The sequence below is a fragment of the Leuciscus leuciscus genome (genome assembly GCF_965113295.1).
Source record: "Leuciscus leuciscus genome assembly, chromosome: 18".
NCBI lineage: Eukaryota > Metazoa > Chordata > Actinopteri > Cypriniformes > Leuciscidae > Leuciscus > Leuciscus leuciscus.
In genome coordinates, this window is record NC_138742.1 from 1,363,834 (window position 1) to 1,388,892 (window position 25,059).

The 25,059-nt window shown below is 40.6% G+C and overlaps 2 protein-coding genes and 2 long non-coding RNA genes across 5 annotated transcripts in view; 2 read left to right on the top strand and 2 right to left on the bottom strand.

The window, feature by feature from the left end:
- st8sia7.2 (ST8 alpha-N-acetyl-neuraminide alpha-2,8-sialyltransferase 7.2) lies at positions 1-24,628 on the top strand. 2 transcript variants are annotated; one of them, XM_082145951.1, is made up of 7 exons: positions 1-138; positions 9,187-9,267; positions 10,922-11,008; positions 11,937-12,081; positions 15,961-16,073; positions 23,174-23,257; positions 24,101-24,628. In XM_082145951.1, exons 1-7 carry the CDS (start codon positions 32-34, stop codon positions 24,618-24,620), a joined length of 1,137 nt encoding a protein of 378 aa, XP_082002077.1. In that variant the 5' UTR covers positions 1-31; the 3' UTR covers positions 24,621-24,628. The 2 variants fall into 2 exon arrangements, with proteins under 2 accessions (XP_082002077.1, XP_082002078.1); XM_082145952.1 differs by lacking the exon at positions 9,187-9,267.
- LOC309481176 overlaps positions 1-25,059 on the bottom strand; it is an 88,809-nt gene that overhangs the window by 34,831 nt on the left and 28,919 nt on the right. The window lies entirely within an intron of this gene.
- On the bottom strand, positions 3,307-5,565 carry LOC309481164. Its single transcript, XR_014199921.1, has 4 exons — positions 4,699-5,565; positions 4,150-4,206; positions 3,603-3,675; positions 3,307-3,512 (listed from the first exon to the last, which is right to left on the bottom strand). It is a non-coding gene; the product is annotated as an uncharacterized lncRNA (long non-coding RNA).
- LOC309481466 (uncharacterized protein) lies at positions 17,693-22,570 on the top strand (the record flags this gene model as incomplete). The annotated part of the gene is made up of 3 exons (XM_082146371.1): positions 17,693-19,912; positions 20,111-20,363; positions 22,528-22,570. The coding sequence occupies exons 1-3, from the start codon at positions 18,004-18,006 to the stop codon at positions 22,568-22,570; spliced, it is 2,205 nt and encodes a 734-aa protein (XP_082002497.1). The 5' UTR covers positions 17,693-18,003.

Consider the following 25,059-nt stretch of genomic DNA (forward strand, 5'->3'; position numbering starts at 1 on the left):
CACACTGGCTCCAGCACTCGTGCTTCTTCTGATGGCAGTGGTGTGTCTCCAGTGGATCTTCAGGCTTCTGATGGTCCTGGTCATCTCTCAGAGTGTGTGTGTGATGTTCTACTACACACGCGACACACACTCGTCCAGGTGAGCGCGCACACTCAATGCTTCACCTTTATCTCGGCTTTGAAGACTCGCTCGTATCTGGATATTTCTGTGAGTGCGATTTGGATTTTTCTCATGAAAATTGAAATTGAATCATTACTTGCTTTTGAAGAAATAAGTCTAAGATATTGAATAAATTATTATTTTTTTTAAAATGAATGAATTGAATGTTTCTATTTTCCATGACACTATAATAACAATCATCATCATTCATTTAAGGATTTTAAATCACAACACTAAATTACCGGTAGTTGAGTTTTAATCTCAACTAATTAGCCTATTTATTCATTATGTTCCTCTTCAAAAATGTCACGTTTAACTCAATGTGTTACTTGCCATTTCTTTGTAATTGTTTATGAAATTTAGCCTTTACAAGCAATTTACGAGTGAAAATGATTATATATATTTTTTCAGTGTATAGATGTACTATGTATGCATTTCATTTTTCAAATGTATTATACATCAGGGCTGCTTATCACATGGGAAATCGTGACCAGATTCTCAAGATTACACAAATGCTTGACTTACTAAGCACTTTAAGTTGGTTCCAAACACCCAATTTAAATCGGTCTTAAATTAGAATATAGTTAGAATCTTAAGAATATTAAGATTCTAATAAAGATTTTTTTTATTTTGTGGATGTATAAAGTCACCTTTGGCTTTCTGAAGGGACTTTCCAGCCCTGATCTCTGGTGTTAAAGGCAAAGCAAGTTTATTTATACACTTGATACACTATAGTGATTCAAAGTGCTTTACACGGAAAATAATTAAAAAAATCACAAACTTAAAAGCAAGGAAACTTAAAACAGTTATAAAAGGAAGAAAAAAGAGATATAAAGATGATAGATAAGCTTCTCATCTGGCTAAACACTGGTGTGTCTCATTTTTCACAACTGCAACTGTATTTCGAAAAGCTTAAGCAAATACATTTGCATTGATTAGTTCACACAGGTGTTCATCACGAACTATGGAAATAATCTACTAGCCAAAGTCAAACACTGACTGACTATCTTCCCTTCCCAAATACACTTATTCTGTGCTTATATTTCTTACAATCAACTCTTCAAACGACACACACACTTCTTGAGACCGATGTACATCACATCCTTTGTGTTAGTGTTTCTGTCAAGAAGGACTGGAGATTAACTTGATGTGTTGTATTTGAAGTGTGTTTCTGTGTGTAAATATAGATGGTATTCGTCGGAAGCAATGCGGTGATGTTTACTCATTGTTTTTTTAAACAGCATTTCCTGAAGGGAAATTACTTTACTGTATTAGCAGACGTGCTAGACAAGATGATTTAAGATCCTGTGATGGATATACTTCGATACTGATCTACAGTGCTGTGAATAAATATTTGCCTCCCTTCCTAATTTAATTTTTTGCATGTTTGTCAAACTTAAATGATTCAGATCATCAAACCAATTTTAACATTACACAAAGATAATGCAGTTTTTAAAGGAACACGCTGACTCTTTGGGACTTTAGCTTATTCACCGTATCCCCCAGAGTAAGATGAGTCCATACATACCCTTCTCATCTCCGTGCGTGCCGTAACTCTGACCGCTAGCCTAGCTTAGCACAAAGACTGGAGGTAAATGGCTCCAGCTAGCATACTGCTCCCAATAAGTGACAAAATAACGCCAACATTTTCCTATTTACGTGTTGTGATGTGTATAGTCACAGCGTGTACGAATAACAAGGTCACATGAGACACAGCCATCTTCTAACCGTATACATACTGGGAACTATTCTCAGAAGGCGAAGCACTGCTACTTCTGCAGAGTTTCGCCAATATTACTTTATTACGGAGCAAACTGATCCTAGACCAGCATTATGGACAGCTTTTCCCTCTAAAAGCAATCAGGAAGCATAAGCTTGTTTTCGTCACGGAATATATATTTTTTATTAAAATATAAATCTACGTAATCTAAAGAACTGCAGGCCTCACTTCCTCCGTTACAGTTTTTCTCGATTGCTTAAACACATTTCTTGAAACTACACTGTAAAAATTAAAGGTACCTGGAGGAACCTTTTGGGGTTCTTCACTTTGCCACACTGGCGGAACCGTCTGTAGATCCTCTAGGCACCCTTTAAAAAGGGGCGGTTCTCTGCTGAACCACACAGGTTTCCTGAGGAACTCTTATATAAGGCACTGTGTGGAACCACTGTGGGTGCCTCCAGGAACCAAATTTCAATTTTATTTTATTTGTATTAAATTAATTTCATGTTGTTACTATGGTTACCACCATTAACTTCTATTATAATAAACAAACTGAACCAAATACAAAATAAGAATTGTTTATTACATATTTTAGATCCATTTTAATACACTTCCATGCACTTGGAAAAAAAGCTAGTAATAGATTAATATCAATGAATACACACACACACAAAAGAATTGTATAATACATAAGTAACATGAATAATCAACCATGTGTATACAATAAGCTACACAAGAAAAGACATCTCAACAAAATGCATGGAAAAAACATGTTCCAAGTAATAAATCAATGTAAAAAATAACAATTTTGACTAATTAAAAATGTCCATCTTCACTTAATTTTAAAACATGTGTTTCAGTCCGCTTGTTAAGTCTGACGTCACTGTTTCCAAGTCCAAAAGCTCTATCAGATGCCAAAAACAAACAACAAACAGTGCTAATATGCACTCATTGTGCTGTAATATTCCTGAAAATTAGGATCCTAACCTTTATCTCTATTCCGAATCTCAGATGGTTAGTTATTCAGCTATTTTGAATCATAAAATGTTGAAGTCTGGGATGCCGTGAGACTGGAGACTGTAATGTACACTATGGCTTTTGAAAAGCTTAAATGTGTGACTTGAATCAACAGTTCCCATAAATGGTTGTTGAGTATTCTCAATATCTAGAAACAAGATAGAGAAAGTAGAAGTAGAGGTTTCGACCCGGAAACAGAATTCCTTATGTCACAACAAGCAGAAAACATTTTCCATTTTAACAGAGTTAAGGTGCAGTAAAATGATCTGTTGTTCTGTGAATGTTCACTGGTGAATTCACTCGATCAGCAATGTTGTGTGGTGCTTCATACATTACATCGCTACACTGCTGACAACGGTCAATGGACATTTTTGCCTGCGTAATTTCACGAAATTCACAAATTACTCGCTGCAACATAAAATGCAATCAATTATAAAATCTTCACAAGGGACATGTGAGGTACTTAACGAGTTAGAAAAGTGAAAAGGTGCATCAGCTTCATTTTCTGTTTGCTTTTCCTCTTTTCTGGTGGATGGTCCAGGCACTTCAGTGATTTTCAGGTCTACAGGAGGATTTTTATTCTTGATCAAACTTCTATTTCAGCTTACCGAGATCCCTGCGAAGTACAACATTTACTGTTAATAAGGTTATTAAAGTGATAGTTGGGAAATTTAAATAATTTCCTCAGCCTTGTGACGTTCCAAACCTGTTTGACTTTCTGTCTGTGGAACCCGAAAGCAGATCTCAGGCATAATGCAACCCGTCACCATTCAATATCACTGCATGAAACACAAGCAGAAAAAAATTGTGTAATTCATTCATGAAACTATTCTTATGTACACTTGTCTAGTTCAGTTCAATGCAACAATTTATGTAAAAATGGTTAAGCTCCAAAAATGTCCCAGAAAAGATCCTAAAAATAATCAATGAGTTCACAACTCATGTGTTATGGGTTGTGTTGTAAGTCTTATGAAGCCATATAATAGCTTTTTCCTTTTTTTTCTTTTCGAAAAAGACTAAACTTGTCTTATATTCAAATGCATATGATTAAGGTATAGCCTATAAAAAATGCATAGCATTATTAGCTCCAAACCTGTGATATTATTTTTCTGAGTAACATGAATGAGATTTGAGAGCATGAGGGAAGATTTTCAGAGAATAACTGATTAAAAAAGTACACAGTCAAACAATACAATTTCACACAGAGAAAGTTCATAGTAATAAAGTACTTGCATGTGTAGTAGGTAACTTACTGTAATTCAATGTTGCCTCTGAAATGTTCAGATTATTTTAGAAATGTACTGGTTGTTCTGGGGAAACAAAAGAACAAAGCTGATTATTCACAACATATTTATTGACCAATAAATGGCTTTAAAATGGTATTTGAGAGACTGAGGACACCTGTAGTAAGTAAAGTTAGGCTAAACAAAAACAGACCAAACTATATTAACTGGCTTTTGTTATTTATAACAAACGCCAATGACGACAGCAGGAATCAGCTACATTAGTTAGGCTATATCAGCAATTTGAAGACACAGTTGAACAGAATATGTTGAATTGAATGACTAAATCAATCTAAGACAATAAGTCAATAATTTCCATTTGTTCATTAACGTTAACTTACCTTAGATCAACGTAGTTAGCATCTCGGCTATAAAACCTTCATACCAGATACTGTGCAATAAACGAGTGGTAAACACTGTAAAAAAGTAGTAATGTATAATAAATTTAGTTTATATGTGTGTGTTTGAATATATAGTGAGTAGACTCTGTATTTATATTTATTTGGCGAGTTTACAAACCTTGTAACGGAGAGCCGAACAAACGGCGGAAGCTTTGATGAGAGGACGGAGCCGTTACCCGATGACGTGGATCAGCTGAGCTTTGTTGCGCGCGAGCAGCGCGAGCATCACTGAAGTGACGACAGCAGAGGAATAGCAGCAGTTTCGTGACAGAATAAAACTTTTCTCCTCCTATGAAGAAGTAGGTAAAATTATAAATTTATTACTATTATTTATTCAATAATAATTAATGAATTCTTATTATTAATATTATTATAATTTAGTGTTATTGTTTAAGGTTTAAATTAATCAATAAAATAGGCCTATAGATACTAAATAAATGTAAGCTACCCAGGTGAAAAAGACGTAGGCTACTGTTAAATGTATTAAAAATGTATTAAAGTATATTTGTATTGTAGGCCTACTAAAAACACACTCAAGTACATTTTTAATAGTACGTCTTTTTCACCTGGGCATGTATACTGAATCAAACTTAAGTAGCCTATAATAATAATAATAGGATAATAATAATCTTATTCTGGCCTCACTGAACCATTGGGTTCCTCCAGATGCTGGCTTTAACATAAGAGATCTTCCAGGAACCACTTAAATGTTAAAAGATCTTCCAATAACCCTTTTATCACATTCAAGTTCCTCTATTTTCCCTCAAAGCACTTCAAGGTCTCATGGTAATGAAAAGGTGACTCCAGAACCTCTGAACTAAATACAAAGTGCTTAAAGGATCCCAAAAGTTCCAGCAAGAACCTCAAAGAATGTCAATGCTCCTCCAGTAACCCTACTATAGGAGAAAGAGCTTTGAGGCACTTAAATTACATTTTGAAGTTCCTTGAGTATCCGACAGGATATTCGAGGCTCCTTTAGTTTTTACAGTGTATGCCTCGTATTCTCAAAACAGTAAACACAAATCCATAACGTCTCACCCAATTCCCCAAACATCATATTTTCAGGTCATAATGAAGCTCTACACTCAAAACCATTCACTCTTGCTGAAAAACCAAACTTTGCCCTCAGACACACACACAAGCCCTCACAAACACACACACTACAACATAGTCTAACACACTGGTGCAATACATTCAAAATAACATTTCCAAAACTGGTAAGTTATGTTGCTTGTGTCCCCCCCCCCCCCCCCCATCACAAACCTTTCCACACGATGAAAACAAAAGACACAAACAATGGATACATTGGCACATTTTTTTATTCTTTAATGTACTGAACAGCACAATACACCAAACAAACAAAAAACAAAAACAAAAAAATAGGATCCCGTCTTTGGTCTGGGTCAGGCCAGAGGATCTCGTCCACATCACAGGCTATATTGGCCCTGGCCAGCGGGGGGGAATCCTCTAGTATGCCTGTTCCCCGCTGGCACGCATCAACTGAAATATTTGGCAGGCTTCTTCCATTTCATTGTCTCTGTGTAGAAAACACATCCTTTTTACAAAACAGAAGCATTCAGAAAACTGTGTGTGAGGCAATCCAATGCATTTATTTTTATTACAGTAGTATAGAGCTGCAGCTACTGTACATGTAGTGTTGTAACAGCACAGTGTACAGCTCTCAACAGTTACAGTAGAGAGCAGTCTGAAGCACATCTACTGTACCTGTTTTTCTCCATGAAAGTTCTTATGATCGAGGCGACGGTGAATCGACTCGTTGCTTAGCCTCCCTCATAGTCATACCATGGACAAAGACATGAGCAACTAGAGTGGCAATGCTTGTCTCTGTGGCCTTCCCCTTCCCCTTCCCCTTCCTCCTCCTCTTCCTCCTCCTCCTCCTCCTCCTACTCTTTATCCTCCACCTCATCCTCCTCCTCCACCTCCTCATTATCCTCCTCCACCTGCTCCTCCTCCTCCTCCTCCACCTTCTCCTCCTCCTCTTGATCCTCCACCTCCTCATCCTCCTCCTCCTCCACCCCCTCCTCCTCCTCCTCTTCATCCTCCTCCTCCTCCTCCTCCACTCCAGTGTTCTCGACCTCTTCCTTCATGTCTTTCTGGATCCATTGTTCCAAAACTGAATGAACTGACTCTGGCCCTTTTATCTCTCTATTGAAGGCTCTGATTGGTGTGTGATAAATTTTGACTCTTAGTGTTTCCTTCCCCTTCACCTTCCTCCTCCTCCACCAACTCCTCATCCTCCTCCTCCAGCTCCTCATCCTTCTCCTTCTCATCCTTCTCCTCCTCCTCCTCCTCCTCCTCCTCGTCCACCTCCTCATCCTTCTCCTCCTCATCCTTCTCCTCCTCCTCGTCCACCACCTCCTCCACCTCCTCATCCTTCTCCTCTTCCTCCTCATCCACCACCTCCTCCATCTCCTCATCCTTCTCCTCCTCCATCTCCTCATCCTTCTCCTCCACCACCTCCTCATCCTTCTCCTCCACCACCTCCTCATCCTCCTCCACTCCAGTGTCTTCGACCACTTCCTTCATGTCTTTCTGGATCCATTGTTCCAAAACTGAAAGAACTGACTCTGGCCCTTTTTTCTATCTATTGAAGGTTCTGATTGGTGTGTGATCAATTTTGACTCTTAGGCTCAATCCCAATTCACCCCTTGGCCCTACCCCTCCGTTTTGCGCGTTCCTGTGAAGGGGTAGGGTTGTCTCGATTCTCTTTTGGTTGGAGGGGTAGGGGTAGGGGGAAGGGCCAGATAGCCCTTGAAACAAAGGGGCTACCCTTTTTCGGGACCACACTTCAAACGAAGGGGTATGAGAAATGTACCTGCATACACCGGCTATAGAGGCAACATGGCTGCCAATAATCATTTTCTTTATGTCACATTCAATCTTGTGTTCATATTTACGGCCATGTTCTTCAAAGAAACGTTTGCAAAAAAATTGCTGAAGTTTGCTAACGATAGTCCCGCAACATATTTTCATGTCTGATAACTGGTGAATGTAATTGCGGCAGGGAATTGGCTTATCTGTTACAGTACGTCTGCTATGAACGCGTTGTTTTCTTGTGGTTATATGTGATCACGATATATAAACGAACAGTGCTTACACAGTTTCGTACTTTTTGCAACATAATCAACCAGTCTTGTATGTTCTTTATCAAACAGGGACACCTGAGGAAACCCGGAGGCTCATTCGTTTTCGCACTGACAATGAGCAACGTTTCCTGAAGTCAAAAAAATACTTAGGCGTCAAAGATATCGTCATCTCCGTTGTTTTTTGTGAACTTCAGAAGAAAAATGCAAAAAAATAGCTGTAACCCACGCAATTGAGATGACTACAGCTGACGACGGCATCTTGGAAGTTTGTGATAAACATTGACGCATCTCCTGTGACGTAGGCGCTAGCGACGACGTATAATGACGTGTAACAGTGTCCCATTTCTTAGGGCCCTACGCCTTGTCACTCTGTTTCAGGGTAAGGCGAAGGGTAAGGGGTAGGCGAAAAGGTTAGGGGTAGGCGAAGGGGTATAAAATAGAATTGGGATTGGGCCTTAGTGTTTCCACTTGGGTAATTGTGTGCTAATTTAGCTGAAGCTGTGAGTGAACAATATTGAATGCTAGTGCTTTCTAAATGATAGCATGTTGTAGTAGGCAATAAGAAATGAGGGGATTTGTGTGTAGAGTTTTGCAGTGACAGTTCAACAAATTTGAACCAGTCTTTACCAAGACTGGGCAAAAATGGCATCCATGGGAGAGTTCCAAGGCGAAAGCCATTGCTGACGAAAAAGAACACAAAGGCTTGTCTCACATTTGCCAAAATAACTTTTTTTTTTTTTTACATCAGACTTTTAGGCAAATATTCTGTGAACTGATGAGACAATAGTTGAACTTTTTGGAAGGTGTGTGTCCTGTTACATCTGGTGTAAAACTAACATAGCATTTCATAAAAACAACATCACAACAACAGTCAAACCTGGACGACTTGCCATAATTGATGGAACCATCAATTCTGCGCTGTTCCAGAAAATCCTGAAGGAGAATGTCTGGCCATCAGTTCGTCACCTTAAGCTCCTGAATGGCAAAAAAAAAAAAAAAAAAACTAATTAAGGTTTTGGAGTGGCCTAGTCAAAGTGCGATTGAGATGCTGTGGCATGACCTTACAGAGTCCGTTCATACTCTAAAACCCTTCAATGTGGCTGAAGTAAAACAATTATGCAAAGAAGAGTGGGCCAAAATTCCTCCACAGTGATGTAAAAGACTCATTGCCAGTTTTAGCAAACACTTGTTTGCTGTTGTTATTGCCAAAGGTGGCAAAACCAGTTATTAGGTTTAGGGGGCAATTACTTTTTCACATAGGGCAGCTTTTTTTCCCTTAATAAATGAAATGATCATTTAAAAACTGCGCTTAGTATTTACTCAGGTTATCTTTCAGTAATATTAAAATTTGTTTTGTAATCTGAATCATTTAAGTGTGACAAATATGTGGGCAAACAAATCAGGAAGGGGGCAAATACTTTTTCACAGCACTGTATATGTTTGATGAAGGCTCTGGTTTAGTGCACAAGACAATTCATTTTATGCTCTTTTTCTTTCAGAGATGTGATGACAGAGGTGCTTCAGCAGCTGCACTGCGCAAATCTCAGACGCAAGTTTTCCGTTATCAAACCGGCCAAAAGGTGCGTGAAAATGAAGATCAACCAGCGATCCTGATAATTCAGAGAAACCCTTCTTAAAGGAACATTCACGCTGCTCGATTCTGTACAATAAAAGTGAATGAGAACAAGGCTCCAGAAATATATGTGCAATTTCTGACTTCCGATTATAAACTTGTTTAATTGTCCGATGCTCAGCAGATGACGAAAAAAAACAAAAACATTTTTATCTTTACAGCTTTTCTTTTTGTGAGAAAAGAAAAAACTAAGTAGTTAGCTTTAAAAATCATGTAAATTCAGTACTTGTATAGGCCTACTGCAAATATAATTGTAACTCAAATGCGGCGTATTGTGAAACAGATTAGAAAACTAATCGGTTTCATGTAAATGTAACATGTAATGTAAATGTAAAACTCTTAACTATTTCACGTGGAAAACTGTAATGCTTTGATGGAAGTGTTTGATTGTTGCGCTCTAAAAACACTGTGCTTTTTTACCCCAAATTGTATCACATTAGATATTCTTAAATTACTGAAAAACTTGATTTAATTTGACTACTCTGAACTAAAATCATTGACAGTCTTGCAATTGAGGAAGTGTAATTTGACTATTACCTTTCAATGTAAACAATGAAGCTTTATCTTTTATCCTTTTCTTTCATCCTGGCAGATACTGTGCAATATGATAATTTGTTCATCATCAGCTGAAATGTATTTCACTTACACACCTCTCCAAATATTTGAATCTTTATTATATTTGCTTTAAATGTGAAGTTTATCATTAACTATGTACTTAGCTTTGTGTGCCAACATACACATGCAATTCACCCAATATAGACCTGTGGTCCAGTTAATGTAGTTCAGACGGTTAGTCACGAAGATCACAAGACACCCCCCTCCACACGAATAAATATTAGTGATAAAACAAATATCACTAATAATGGCTATTCAGATGAAAACTATGGGAAAACAAATAAATACTGGCTATATAAGAGGATTTTACGGTACAAAATATTTACCTCTAAATTATGCACCATTTATCATCTGTAACACCATAGTGTAACCACTAGATGGCTGTATAACCATAGAAATATATAAACCTGGCTGTGTAATCCCTAGTTGCTGGAAACATTATTTTCAGACATAATAATAATAATTTAGTTGTATTAGGTTTTGCATTTGTATAAATATTTTGACATTATTAAAGACTACTTTTTCAATGTTTGCAATGTATTGTTACAGTCAAATCTGGACACAGAGAAAGCATTTTGTTACTCATACTAGATATATATAATAGCTTGATCAGCCACACAAAAGTAATCAGAACCATTGAACATTGCGATGAGATCTGGTCTGTGGTCTCTCCTCCAGATGGAAAAACTCTGCATCGCAAATCAGTCAATGATTGACATATTCAGATTCAAGTATTGGCATTGTCAAATTTACAGACAACAGTGAGCTGTGTAAGGCAGTGATTGACAGTGCTCTGATCCAATGGCGTTGTGCATTGTCCCTGTTCTTGACATGCGGCAGATTAGAAAACCAGCGCTCGCCACTAGCATTGGAGACCTGAAACTGACTTAGGGAAGGGGTGATATAACATTAATCTGCCCCTGCGCCTGAGGGAGTAAATAATGAGAATAATTGTTTTCAAACATCTCATGTGTTTCTTTCTATAGGATAGACATGAAGAGTTTTACCCAGGAACTCTCCGATTTCTTAAACTGCCCTTACAAACCGAACACGACTGAACAGGACATAAACAGGTGTGTAATTTAAAGGGGTGGTATAATGCCCTTTTCACAAGATGTAAAATAAGTCTCTGATGTCCCCAGAGTGTGTGTGTGAAGTTTTAGCTCAAAATACCCCACAGATATTTTTATATAGCATGTTAAAGTTGTCACTTTTTGAGGGTGAGCAAAAACACCTCGTTTTGTGTCTGTTCCTTTAAATGCAAATGAGCTGCTGCTCCCGGCACAGGGGGCGGAGCTACAAGAGCTTGTGTCCTTTTACCTCACACACACATGCACTGAAAATTTCAAAAACGTTTAGCCTTTTATGTTCAAACCGGAGTCAGAAAGATGGAGAGACTCAAGAAGAAATGACAACATGTAGAAGCAACAGGACATTTCTGAATGGTTAGTTGATGAGTTTATGTAGCTTATGTGTAGTTATCTTCTATTCATTGATTAGCATATTCTGTCATGATAATCTATAAATTGTGTCCCGGCGGCGGGGTTTATGTAAATTTTAGGGTTGGTGATGTCACTAACCCGGGAGGAATGTCGTGTAGTCTCTACCAGCCGTTTGTTGTAGTCCTTAAAAAGCAATTTCTATCAAATAAAATATCTCCCTTTGCTTTGAACTTTGAGCGTCGTAAGTTTGCAGATGTTGTTTATGCTCAAACAGGGACATTACACACTAACTAAAGTTAGAGAAGTGAAATCATAATCAACCACCCCTTTAATCTCCAATCCAGTTATGCTATACTTTATTTTCCGATTAACAGGTTATTAAATTAGATGTGTGTCATAGTTCTTCTAGTCATGTAAACTGATCAAGAGGTATAGTGACAGCTTAACACTCTTGTAAAATGAGTCCTCGTAAACTTTTCATTTTTAAATTCTCTCTCTCTCTCTCTCTCTCTCTCTCTCTCTCTCTCTCTCTCTCTCTCTCTCTCTGTGTTTATGACAGAATCTGGCTGCAGTTTTGTTGTAACGCCACAGGATCATTCATCCTCACCCAACGCAACACAGCCATCAATCAATCCATCCAATATGAAACAAGCACAACAAGCACATACAAAATTGATGCAGCACTTCACAATATGCTGCCCAAGGTGTGTGTGTGTGAGAGTATGAATGTGTGAGAGAGGAAGAGAGAGTGAGTGTGTGTGTGTGTTATTGTGAGTGTCCTCACTATATTATGACGATTGGCTAGTGAGGACATTTCACTGGTCCTCACTGCCAAAACATGTTTTCATTTTAATCTAGCATTTTGTACATGTTTCTGTGATGTTTTAACGGTAGGGCTTGAGTTAGACCTAATATAAAAATCTAATATGAAATCAATGGAAATCGTCTCGGTTATGACTGTAACCTTGGTTCCCTGAAAAGGGAACGAGACGCTGTGTCGAGAATTGCTGCTGTGGGAATGCCTTGGCATGATTGCGTTGTGAAGCATGTGTGAAATCAGTCCAATGGCGTGACGGGATGTCATAGGCGGGTGACGTCAGGACCAGGAAACCATCAAGTATCCCCAAATCAAGCAGCGCTGGATTCTAATAGGATGAAGCAAGTCGCTCACAGGCATGCAGGAAAGTATGGCAAGTTGACGCAGCGTCTCGTTCCCTTTTACAGTCGTAACCGAGACGTTCCCTTTCAAGGAAACTTGCACTGCATTGAGAATTGACGCTGTGGGAACGTTTATGCCCACACCACCATAATAACAAATGCCTGTCTTGTGTGAAATCGAGAAGAGCCGCACTAAGACAAGAGCACCTGGGACCCTGGTGTAGAGCCCAAGTCTAGGTTATAAAACCTAAGTTATAAAACGAATATGTGTGCAGAGGATCGGCCCGCTGCATCACAAACATCTTGAAGGGAGACTCACGATAAAATAGCCTTAAAAGCAGCCAAACCTAGGAGAAGGTTGTCCGAACGACTCATACGCAAGAAAGATAGCCTCAACTATCCACTTGCTCATCCTCAGCTTCGATGCTGGGGACCCCTTGCTGGGTGACCCAAAAACAAACAAACAAACAGTAGTTTGGTTTTATGCCACAGGGCAGCTCTGTGGACATAGCCATCTAGTGCTCTAACTGGGCAAAGCAGTTTATTCTTTTCCAGGTCAGTATCCCGAAAGGGGGGAGGACAGAAGGCCTGCAGAACAATTGATCTGGCCACATTAGAAGGGATCTTTGTAATACAACCCTTGTCCCGGCAAACCTTCTCCAGAACTTCCGGGAGCAGAGTGATCGGGAGAAAAGCATACAGACCCAGAGCAGCTGGATGCATGAGGGAAAACCACAGTGGACAGTGTGCCATCTCTTAAGACGCAAACACCTAGTCGAACACCCTTTATATCTGCTCCACCACCTTGGGGTGGGGTCTCCATTGCCCGGGTCTCAGCCCCTGCCTCGACAGAACATCTGCTCCCTGGTTTTGGCACACAGGGATATAAGCAGCCCTGATGGAGAGCAGCTTTCCTTGAGTCCACAGGAGGATCTGGTGTGCACATTTGCAAAGTGGATGCGGATGCAGACTGTATTGACTGTCGTTGAAGAAGCCAGGAGGTGAAAGCGGGGCGTCCATGAGGAAACTTTTATCTTTATCATTTATCCCTGAGAGGTTTAACCAAAGATGCCCCTCCATTGGCACCAAGGCTGCCATAGAACGGCTGATAGATTTAGCCGTCTCCTTGGTGGCCTGGAGAGAATGATCTGTGGCCCGGCGCAGCTCTCTCAAGATCTAGGTCTCCTAGCAGTTCAGTCTGGTATGGGACATGGTGTGTAGACATGCCACAGCCTGACCTGCTGCCAAATAAGCTTTACCCACCAAAGTTTTAATTTTTATTTATTTTTTTACAATTTTTATTGTACAGACAAGAGTTTACACTCAATCATCAAAGAGACAAGCATAAAAGAGAAAACATTGTCTGCACTTTTGTCTTTTTACACATTCCTAAAGTGTAAAAGAATCACACAAACAACAGAATAACCACCATCCCAAACCCCTCCCCCCACCCACCCAGGAGGATTTAGAAAATACCGGCAGTCTCTACAACTGATAAAAAAATAAATAAAATAAAAAATAGAAAAAAATAAAACAATACACTTGCTCAACCATTATATAATTAAGTCAGGATCTAGAGAGGATACAGAGTCGTAAAGATTTAAAATAGGGTTCCAAGTTTTATAAAATGTACCCGTTGAGCCCCGAGTCGAATATTTCAATTTTTCAAGTGAAAGGAATGACATCAGATCCTTTAACCAAGAGGTAGTAGGAGGGGGGGTTGGACACTTCCAATGCAACAAAATGCACCTTCTAGCAATAAGAGAAGCAAAAGCAATAACATCTGCTTTCTGTCTCGTGATGGATGACGAGTGAGACACACCAAAGATGGCGACTAAAGGACATGGAGATAGAGAAATAAGCAGAGCTCTAGATGAAGTCAAAAAAAGAAGACCAGTATGAGGCCAGTTTTGGGCAGCTAAAGAATGTATGGGTGTGATCAGCAGGAGAAAATGAGCATCTGATACAGGAGTCCTCTGTTTCTGGAAACAATTTATGGAGTTTAGCTTTAGTAAGATGAATTCGATCAAAGACTTTTAGCTGAATCCGACTTAGCCGAGCACATACAGAAGTGAAATTAACTCCAGCAAGGGCCTCAGACCATAGCTCTTCCGAAAACTTAGTTTGCAGCTCATTCTCCCAAGTCATCTTTAGGCAGGAGAGAGAAGACGTATTAGAAGAGAGTAACATGGCGTAGACAGAGGATATACGACAACCACCTGTAGGGGCTGACAATAAATTCTCAACCAGAGATTTTTCTGGTAATTGAGGGAAACTAGGGAAGTAAGTCTTAACAAAATTGCGGAGTTGAAAATACCTGAATAAGCCTGTAGTATGCAGGTTAAATTTGGACATAAGATTGGTGAATGTGGCAAAATAATTATCAATAAAAAGATCTGAAAAACAGGCCATACCCTTATCTTTCCATCTTTTAAAAGTGTTTACCCACCAAAGTTGAGGTTGTTCTGATCGGCTTGATGGTAACATTGGGGCCTTCAGGGAAAGATGCTGACTCGGGGGAGAGATAGCTGGAGTTAGATGTCTGAGAACTATACACACGATAAGAGTCTGGTTGCGACCGTGAGGGCAGGAAGCGATCGTCCAACTTTCTTTTAGGACAAATGTCCTTCTTCTCGTCTGGCCAGTCGATGTTTAATTTGGCCACAACGCGAGTCACAACCTCCATGAGCTGCTCATATGCAGGAGTGTGAGGTGGCAAGTCCTCAACCTCTCTTGCATCAATGCTAACAATATCCAAGTCTTCAGAACTGGATAATTGCAGCACCGGAGCCTCACTCGGGGTGGAAGAAACCACAGCGTGTGCTTCCTGACCCTAAGAAAAGGCACTGAATCCAGCAGCTGAGGGCAGAGAAAAGGCCAGGCCTGTCTCTAGGTCCCCATCTACAGACCCCCAACCTGAATCGCCACTCCGCCACGGCAGCAGCAGCACCAGAGCCGTAAGGAACACTAGTCTGAGCAGAGCGTCCGTAATGGAAGCTTTTCACAATGCTCAAAGCCAACCCCCTCAAGAGCTAACTATGCATGCTCCACTCTCAAACAAACTACGCATAAATCATGTGTATCCCCACCCGTGATGTAGCGAGGGCAGGGAGGAATGCACAATTTAAAATGTTGTTTGTTCGCCATCATTATAACTCTTGTTTATCAGAGACAGTAACACCAAATAAGACAATCAATTTCACAGAGAGTGCTTGCTGAAGACATAGAAGCTAGCGCTGCTTGGTTTGGGTATGCTTTATAGTTTCCTGGTCGTGATGTCACCCGCCTATGATGTTGTCATGCCATTGGACTAATTTCACATGTGCTTCACGACGCAATCGCACAGATGCGTTCCAACAGAGTCAATTCTTGATGCAATGCAATAATTTAATATAGTGTGTTTGTGCACGTGTGTGTGTGTGCAGGACTACCCCTGGTCCGGTCGGCGTCTGGGTCGGTGTGCTGTGGTCGGCAGCGGGGGGATATTGAAAAACAGCAGCTGTGGACGTGAGATTGACAGCACAGACTTCGTCATACGGTAAACACATCCCATAATTCCTTGCTCCCTCACTGGCTACAACAATGTACTCAACCAGAGTGATTAAATGGAAAAGAGGTGAAAAAATATAGCTGTAAGCTGTAAATTCTTAGAAAATATGTTTTGACAGAACATTGGTAAAAATTGTTCAGGTAAATATGGTTTAAAAACGATTTTAAACACAAACCTTTGTTTGGAAATTCTGTAACTAAGAATCCCAGACAGAGAATGAACATTTTTAGACATACCTGGCCAGGGGTGGGCTGGGGTGCATTTCCCAAAGCCAACTATGGTCGCAAGTTCTGTCATTACCAATAGAGTTCAAGTTCTGTCATTACCAATAGAGTTCAATGGAACTTGCGACCATAGTTGGCCAATGATGCTTTTGGGAAACGCACCCCTGTTCGTGGAGATCTACCTACCTGCAGAGTTCAGATCCAACCCTGATCCAACACAACTGTCTGTAATTATTAAGTGCTCCTGAAGATCTAAATTAGCTGGTTCAGTTGTGTTGGATCAGGGTTGGAGCTGAACTTTGCAGGAAGGTGGATCTCCAGGAACAGGATTGGGCATCTGTACTAGGCTATTTGTTACTTTAAAATAACAGAAAACAACAGTTTCAATAGAGAGCCAAATAAACTCTGGGGACCAGAGACCAGCGGGCAGCATACTAGAGGCACGCAGCTCGCAAGTGGTTTTCTCTAGAATACCTTGTTCTCCTGATATTTCAGTGCTATATTTTAGTCAAGGTAAGGCCATCTTCGATTCTCTTGTTCTTTTGTAAATTTTAATTTCACATAATCCTGTATTTCAGTTAGACGCATTGGCACTTTAGAGAAATAGCCACGAACGAAACACATGTAAATGTTTATAGCAATCTAATTTGCACGTAACTTAAGCCCTTGCTCCTAGCACCTTAGATTTGACACATTTTGCCGTTATTGACTTAATTGCCCGAACGAAACAGCATCTGTAAGAATTGATAGATATAAATAGAAGGGCTTCAGATCACTTCAATAGGACCAGCGGGCAGCATACTAGAGGCACGCAGCTCGCAAGTGGTTTTCTCTAGAATACCTTGTTCTCCTGATATTTCAGTGCTATATTTTAGTCAAGGTAAGGCCATCTTCGATTCTCTTGTTCTTTTGTAAATTTTAATTTCACATAATCCTGTATTTCAGTTAGACGCATTGGCACTTTAGAGAAATAGCCGCGAACGAAACACATGTAAATGTTTATAGCAATCTAATTTGCACGTAACTTAAGCCCTTGCTCCTAGCACCTTAGATTTGACACATTTTGCCGTTATTGACTTAATTGCCCGAACGAAACAGCATCTGTAAGAATTGATAGATATAAATAGAAGGGCTTCAGATCACTTCAATAGGACCAGCGGGCAGCATACTAGAGGCACGCAACTCGCAAGTGGTTTTCTCTAGAATACCTTGTTCTCCTGATATTTCAGTGCTATATTTTAGTCAAGGTAAGGCCATCTTCGATTCTCTTGTTCTTTTGTAAATTTTAATTTCACATAATCCTGTATTTCAGTTAGACGCATTGGCACTTTAGAGAAATAGCCGCGAACGAAACACATGTAAATGTTTATAGCAGTCTAATTTGCACGTAACTTAAGCCCTTGCTCCTAGCACCTTAGATTTGACACATTTTGCCGTTATTGACTTAATTGCCCGAACGAAACAGCTGTACTCACTCAAGCGGTGAGAGCATTATCTGTATATCTGTGTAATTTGCACGCTGTCGCGGAAGCGTCAGCGGAAGCGTTCAGGCTCCTCGTGTTCAGACCGACTCGGGTAAAGACCAGCGACTCTACCTGCGCGACTCCACCGAGCAAGGACACCAGAAAGGCACTTACGTATCTCCTCTTCCCTTTTTCTTCCCTCTACTTATCTTATTGTTCACCTTAATCAACATGTGCTTTCAATACATTCCTGTTATCTCTCGGCAACGTCCTTTCATCACGCGCAATAGACAGCGCAATATTGCCAATCTGCGTCCCATCCTCACATCCTCACATACTCCTCTCTCTCTTTCCGTGGGTCTATGGAATTGTCAGTCAGCAGTCAATAAAGCTGACTTCATTCCAGCCTTTGCATCTCATTCTACTCTTAGTATCTTGGGGCTGACTGAGACCTGGATTCGTCCAGAAGACTCAGCAACCCCTGCTGCTCTCTCTAGCAATTTCTCCTTCTCCCACTCCCCTCGCCAGTCTGGGAGAGGTGGGGGTACAGGGCTTCTCGTTTCTAACAATTGCAAATACTCCACGCTCTCTTCTCTATGCAACAACAACTCATTTGAATATCATGCTATTACACTTACAACTCCCATTAAAATCCATATTGTAGTCATTTATCGCCCCCCAGGTCAGCTGGGTAACTTTGTAGATGAGCTGGATGTGCTGCTGTCCACTTTCCCTGAGGACGGCACCCCACTACTAGTCTTCGGTGACTTCAACATTCATCTCGAAAAGCCATATGCAACAGACTTCACCTCTCTCCTAGCCTCTTTCGATCTCAAACGACTCATCACCACAGCTACTCACAAATCAGGCAACCAACTGGACCTGGTTTACACACGCAACTGCACCACAGAAAACATCCTGGTGACACCTCTCCACGTTTCAGATCATTTCCTCATTACTTTCAGTCTACAACTCTCTACCCCTGCACCACCACCCCCACCACCAGTCACTTTCAGACGAAACCTGCGCTCACTTTCCCCCTCCCATCTTTCCTCTGCCGTATCATCCTCTCTTCCCCCACCCTCACAATTCTCATCTCTGGATGTGAATACCGCAACGGACACCTTATGCTCCACTCTAATCTCTTCTCTAGACATTATCTGCCCTCTCTCATCCAGGCCAGCACGCGCTACTCCCTCTAACCCCTGGTTATCTGAGGTTCTTCGGGAACACCGGACCGAACTCAGGGCAGCGGAGAGGAAATGGCACAAATCAAAAGACGCATCTGACCTGAGTATGTATCAATCTCTCCTCTCCTCCTTTTCTGTTGATGTTCATGCTGCAAAATCTTCATACTTCCACAACAAGATCAACAGCTCCTCCAACACACGATTACTCTTCAAGACATTCAACTCTCTCCTCTGTCCACCTCCACCACCACCCGCCTCCTCCTTAACTGCTGACGATTTTGCGCACTTCTTCACCAACAAAACAACAGCTATCAGCAGTCAGTTCTCAGCTCCACACACACAGGAACCCAGACCGACCCCTTCCACAGCCAATACCCCTCTGTCCTCCTTTTCTTCGCTAACCGAGGAAGAAGTATCTACACTTCTCCTCTCCAGTCACCCTACCACCTGCCCGCTTGACCCCATCCCCTCACACCTTCTACAAGCCATCTCTCCCACACTTCTACCATCACTCACACACATCATCAACTCATCCCTCCATACTGGCACCTTCCCTACAGCATTCAAGCAGGCTCGGGTTACTCCACTGCTCAAAAAACCCACGCTAAACACATCATTTGTAGAGAATTACAGACCTATCTCTCTCCTACCATTCATTGCGAAGACACTTGAAAGAGCTGTCTTCAACCAACTAACATCCTTCTTGTCTCTAAACAACCAGCTGGATGTCAACCAATCTGGCTTCAAGAAAGGACATTCAACTGAGACTGCATTACTGTCAGTCACAGAAGCCCTACGGATCGCAAAAGCTGCTTCCAAATCTTCAGTCCTCATTCTCCTGGATCTGTCTGCTGCCTTCGACACGGTGAATCATCAGATTCTTATGTCCACCCTCTCATCACTGGGCATCACAGGAACTTCACTCCACTGGTTTGAGTCCTATCTCACAGGTAGGTCCTTCAAGGTCGCATGGAGAGGTGAGGTATCCAGAGCACATCAGCTGACCACAGGTGTTCCCCAGGGTTCAGTTCTTGGTCCCCTCCTCTTCTCCATCTACACCACATCACTGGGAAACATCATACAGGCACACGGTTTTTCCTACCACTGCTATGCTGATGACACGCAGCTCTTCCTCTCCTTTCAACCAGATGATCCCACAGTAGCTGCACGGGTCTCAAGCTGTCTGGCGGACATCTCCACATGGATGAAGGAACATCACCTGCAGCTCAACCTGGCAAAGACTGAGCTTCTCGTCCTCCCTGCCAATCCGTCTCTACAGCACGACTTCACCATCCAGCTAGAGTCATCATTAATCACCCCATCAAGATCGGTCAGAAATCTTGGAGTAACGTTTGATGACCAGCTGACAGATCACATTTCAAAGACAGCTCGATCATGCAGGTTTGCACTGCACAACATCAGGAAAATCAGGCCTTTCCTAACTGAGCATGCAACACAACTTATCGTCCAGGCCCTGGTCATCTCTAGGCTTGACTACTGCAATGCTCTTCTGGCTGGACTTCCAGCATGTGCAACCAAACCCCTACAGATGATCCAGAATGCTGCAGCTCGTCTTGTCTTCAACGAGCCCAAGAGGGCCCACGTCACTCCTCTGTTCATCTCTCTGCCCTGGCTACCTCTCGCTGCTCGCATCAAGTTCAAGGCACTGACGCTTGCTTACAGAACTATCACAGGCTCAGCTCCCTCCTACTTTCACTCACTCCTACGAGTCTACATCCCTACCAGACACCTACGATCGGTCAACGAGCGACGTCTCGTGGTTCCATCACAGAAAGCCACAAAATCACTTTCCAGAACATTCTCATTCACAGTTCCATGCTGGTGGAACGCTCTCCCCACCCTCATCCGGAATGCAGAATCCCTGACAACATTCAAAAGACAGCTGAAAACCAATCTCTTCCGTGAGCACTTAACCTTATAGAAAAAAAAAAAAAAAAAAAAAAAAAAAAATTTTCCTTTCCCTTTGAAACATCACTTATCAGGCTTATGCTACTCTGAATAATACCTGAACTTCGTATTTTGAGCACTTCTTGCGTTGTTGTTGCTTTTGCCTCTTTATGATGACTCGCTGAATTTTGTCCTAATTTGTAAGTCGCTTTGGACAAAGGCGTCTGCTAAATGACTAAATGTAAATGTAAATGTAAATAAACTCTGGAATGTACTTCATATGGGATTTGAAGCCCCAACTTCCTAGTCAAGTGTTCATTGCTTAAAGAGCATACAATATATTTATATTTCTTTGCTTACATTGCAATCAGAATAATTGAAAGTAAAAACTATGATCATACTATTTGATCACACAACTTTCTGGGCACTAAATACTTCAGGTGAGAATAAACACGGAATGAACAAAAACGAATCCATGTAGAAGTCTAGTACAATGCTTACCCAAATAACAAAGGAATCAAAATGACACAACAATACAAAGACTTTTATAACCCGAAACAGATCAGGTGCTTGTCACTTAACACCACGTGCCACTAGAAAGATTTTCATGAAAATTGGATGAACCATCTAGGAAGAGTTCGAAAAAGTAGTTTTATTTGGAAAATTCAAAATGGCGGAACAATTTTCATGATGGAAAATAATGGCATATTGTGCAATTTTGTTTCTAGCCCTTATGATTCAAAAGTTATTTGCATAAACGTAAGTGCAACTTTGGACAGTTGGTGGCGCTAGAGGGAATCAGTTAGAGACTCCAAATTTGCTTTGTTTAATGTTTGGACTGTCCTCTATCTATGTGCCAAATTTCACAACTTTTTACTCTATGGTTCTTTGGACTGCCATAGACTTACAGAGCAGAATAATTTAAATATCTGGAATGTACATTTCCTGAAGAAAATGTAAGTGGTGCTTGCAGTGGCAAAATTCGCCACTGGGCAGATGCTAACACAATTAACATGTTGTGATACCACATTATAACATGATTTACCATGTTTCTAAGATGATTTACTACGATTTACCACATTCCAGCATGATTTACTATGATTAGCATGTTGTTAGAATGATGTTAGCATGATTAGCATGTTGCTAGCATGATTAACATGTTGATAACATGATGCTAGCATGATAAACATGTTGCTAGCATGTTTTTAACATTGTGCTAGCATGATTAGCATGTTGCTAGCATGATTAGCATTTTTCTAACATGTTTTTAGCAAAAGATATAGCACACCTCTCCTCGATGAGCCAGTCGATTTGATGCCTCACTCATGGGTCTGTGACAAACGGTGCGGGAGGAGTTACGCGCCAAACTTTTGTGTGGAATAATAATAATGATAATAATAATAAGTATGCAAGAGAACACTAGTGATGCCTTGCCTTTGGCAAGCACAACTAATAATAAGAAAACTAATAGATTCAATAAGTGCCATCACACCTTCTGTTCTTGGCCCCTAAAAACCCCACAGACACACGTTAGAGGAGGGACCTGAGCCACATCTACAGACCAGAAGATCACTTAGTTTATCTAGTTTATTAGTTTCATTCATATTTTGATTAAAATACAATTCTACTGATGTGCGCTCACTTGTGTTTTTCACAGCAGCTTTGAAACGCCGAAACAGCTGCAGACAGTTTCTCTGTGAATAGTTAAAATGGTTATGGTACAGTTTTTTTTAAATAGTATTGTGGATTTACACAGAAACCACAGGACACACCATCTCTTATCAGCTCAGCTGAGGGGTTTATATTCAAGCGGCTATATCTGCTGTTACTGTGAAATGGGTGATGGGTACATTGTTCTTTTGAAAATGCTTATCTAGGTAGCCTAATAAAACAGACAGAGAAGATAAGATTAAGCATTGATATTTCACTGTGAACACATCACATACTTCAGCAATGACTGTGAACATGAAATTCACACACGACTAACTAGCAGAACAAAGTGACTGATGCTTTAATCCAGAATACTCGAAGGACAAATGTTAGATTTTGTTGTGTTTGTCAGTAGGAGACGATTTTAAAATGACAATCCTGTTAATATGATTTTATAGTAAAGTGTTTATTGAAAATGATCAATAATCAGCATCAGATTCTCTTTCTAGTAAACACATTGAAGGATAATGACTTCCCAACATTAATTTAGCTTGGACGACACACCATTTATGTTTTAGACCCTATAGTTTACTTTTAAAAGATTGAAGCTGCACCTGTTTCACAGAAATCAAAGATTTATTTTTCTCTTTCAGGTTTAATTTGGCAGCGGTTAATGACAGTGATGTTGGACTGAAGACGGACCTGATAACCATCAACCCCAGTCAGATTTATAGAGAGTCAGTATCCACACACACACACACACACACACACACACACACACACACACACACACACACACACACACACACACACACACACACACACACACACACACACACACACACACACACACACACACACACACACACACACACACCTCTCTCAGTGAGATTATTTTAAATTATTATAATATAAGACACTTTTATTCTCATATGTCCAACACATCTATACAGGCATACAGTTGGATTTGTTTTGTTTTCTTTCAGTAGTGTTTAGATATTGTGGTAACACTTTACAATAAGGCTCATTATTTAACATTAGTTTACTACCTTAGTTACACATGAACTAAGAAAGAACAATACTTCTACAGCATTTATTAATCTTAGTTAATATAAGTTTCAACGTTTACTAATACATTATTAAAATCAAAGGTTGTATTTGTTAACATTATTTAATGCACTGTGAACTAACATGACCAAACAATGAACAGCTGTATTTTTATTAACTAACATGAACAAAGATTAATTAATACGGTAACAATTTATTTTACAATGTCTTTGTTACATGTTACATGTACTTACCATAGTAATAACAGTAAATTATGCATAATTACATGCAAATAACCCTCAACCAAACCCTAATCCTACCCTAACCCTATAGTAAGTACATGTAGTTGCTTAATATCACTCAGTACTTAAATATATAATTACATTGTAACAATGACACCTAAAATAAAGTGTAACCCTAAATACTGTAAGAAATTTATTGTTCATTGTTAGTTCATGTTAGTAATACATTAACTAATGTTAACTAATGAACCTAACTGTAAAGTGTTACCAATGTTGTGTGTGTGTCTATAGATATAAAAACCTGGAGAAGGATCCAGATCCGTTGGTGGAGCGGGTCAGTGTGTACGGAAACGCCTCCCTCATTATTCCTGCCTTCGCCTACACGTTCTGCACACCAGCGTCAATCAAAACACTCAAAGTCCTCCAGCCAATCAGACCTCAGCAGCCGGTGGTGTTCTTCAGCCCCTCTTACCTGCGGACACTGGACCGGTTCTGGAAGGGGCGTGGCCTACGGGAGGTGCGCCTCTCCTCTGGGTTAATTTTAATCAGCACTGCACTGGAACTGTGTGAACATGTTCACGTTTACGGATTCTGGCCGTTCGACAGCGACCTGCAGGATCAGCCGATTCCATACCATTATTACGACCAGATGATGCCGCACCCCTACATGCACAAGATGCCGGAAGAGTTTGTGCGGCTGCTGCAGCTCCACAGCCAGGGGGCGCTGACACTGCACCTGCAGCCCTGCTCCTCACAGACACACACTCGGATGTCCGAAAACACCCTGGATAACGGGCACAGCCATTTGTAGTGGTCTCCGAACCCATAGCACAGGGTCTCCACAGGTCCTTAGTCTTAAAGGTGATATATCATGAAAATCTGTCTTTTTCGTGTGTAAGTGCTATAATCGGGTCCCCAGTGCATCTATCAACCCAGAAAACATGAAAAGTGAAACCCAGTAACTGTGTTCTGGTGAGCCTTTCTCTGCAAGCATGTCAAAAATAACATCAGATTCCGCTCTCCTTCTGACGTTTGAAGAGGAACTTATTATAATATTACCAGTCCTTAAAGGCACACTATGCAGTTTCCGTTTTTCTCAAACAGCGCCCCCTAGAGTCGCTGTGAAGTACTTGTATTTAACGGTACTTGTAGCTACCCCACTTGAATGATGATCAAATTACTCCTTAAACTGATGTTTCCATTAGCGTTTTATTCGTGACACTCATGTAGACACCGTAAGAGCTTATAAC

Coding starts and splice junctions, on each gene's coding strand:
- st8sia7.2 (XM_082145951.1), top strand. CDS start 32: ATGGCAGTGGTGTGTCTCCAGTGGATCTTCAGGCTTCTGATGGTCCTG. Junction 139..9,186: donor CGCGACACACACTCGTCCAG/GTGAGCGCGCAC, acceptor TTTTTCTTTCAG/AGATGTGATGACAGAGGTGC. Junction 23,258..24,100: donor CCCAGTCAGATTTATAGAGA/GTCAGTATCCAC, acceptor GTGTGTCTATAG/ATATAAAAACCTGGAGAAGG.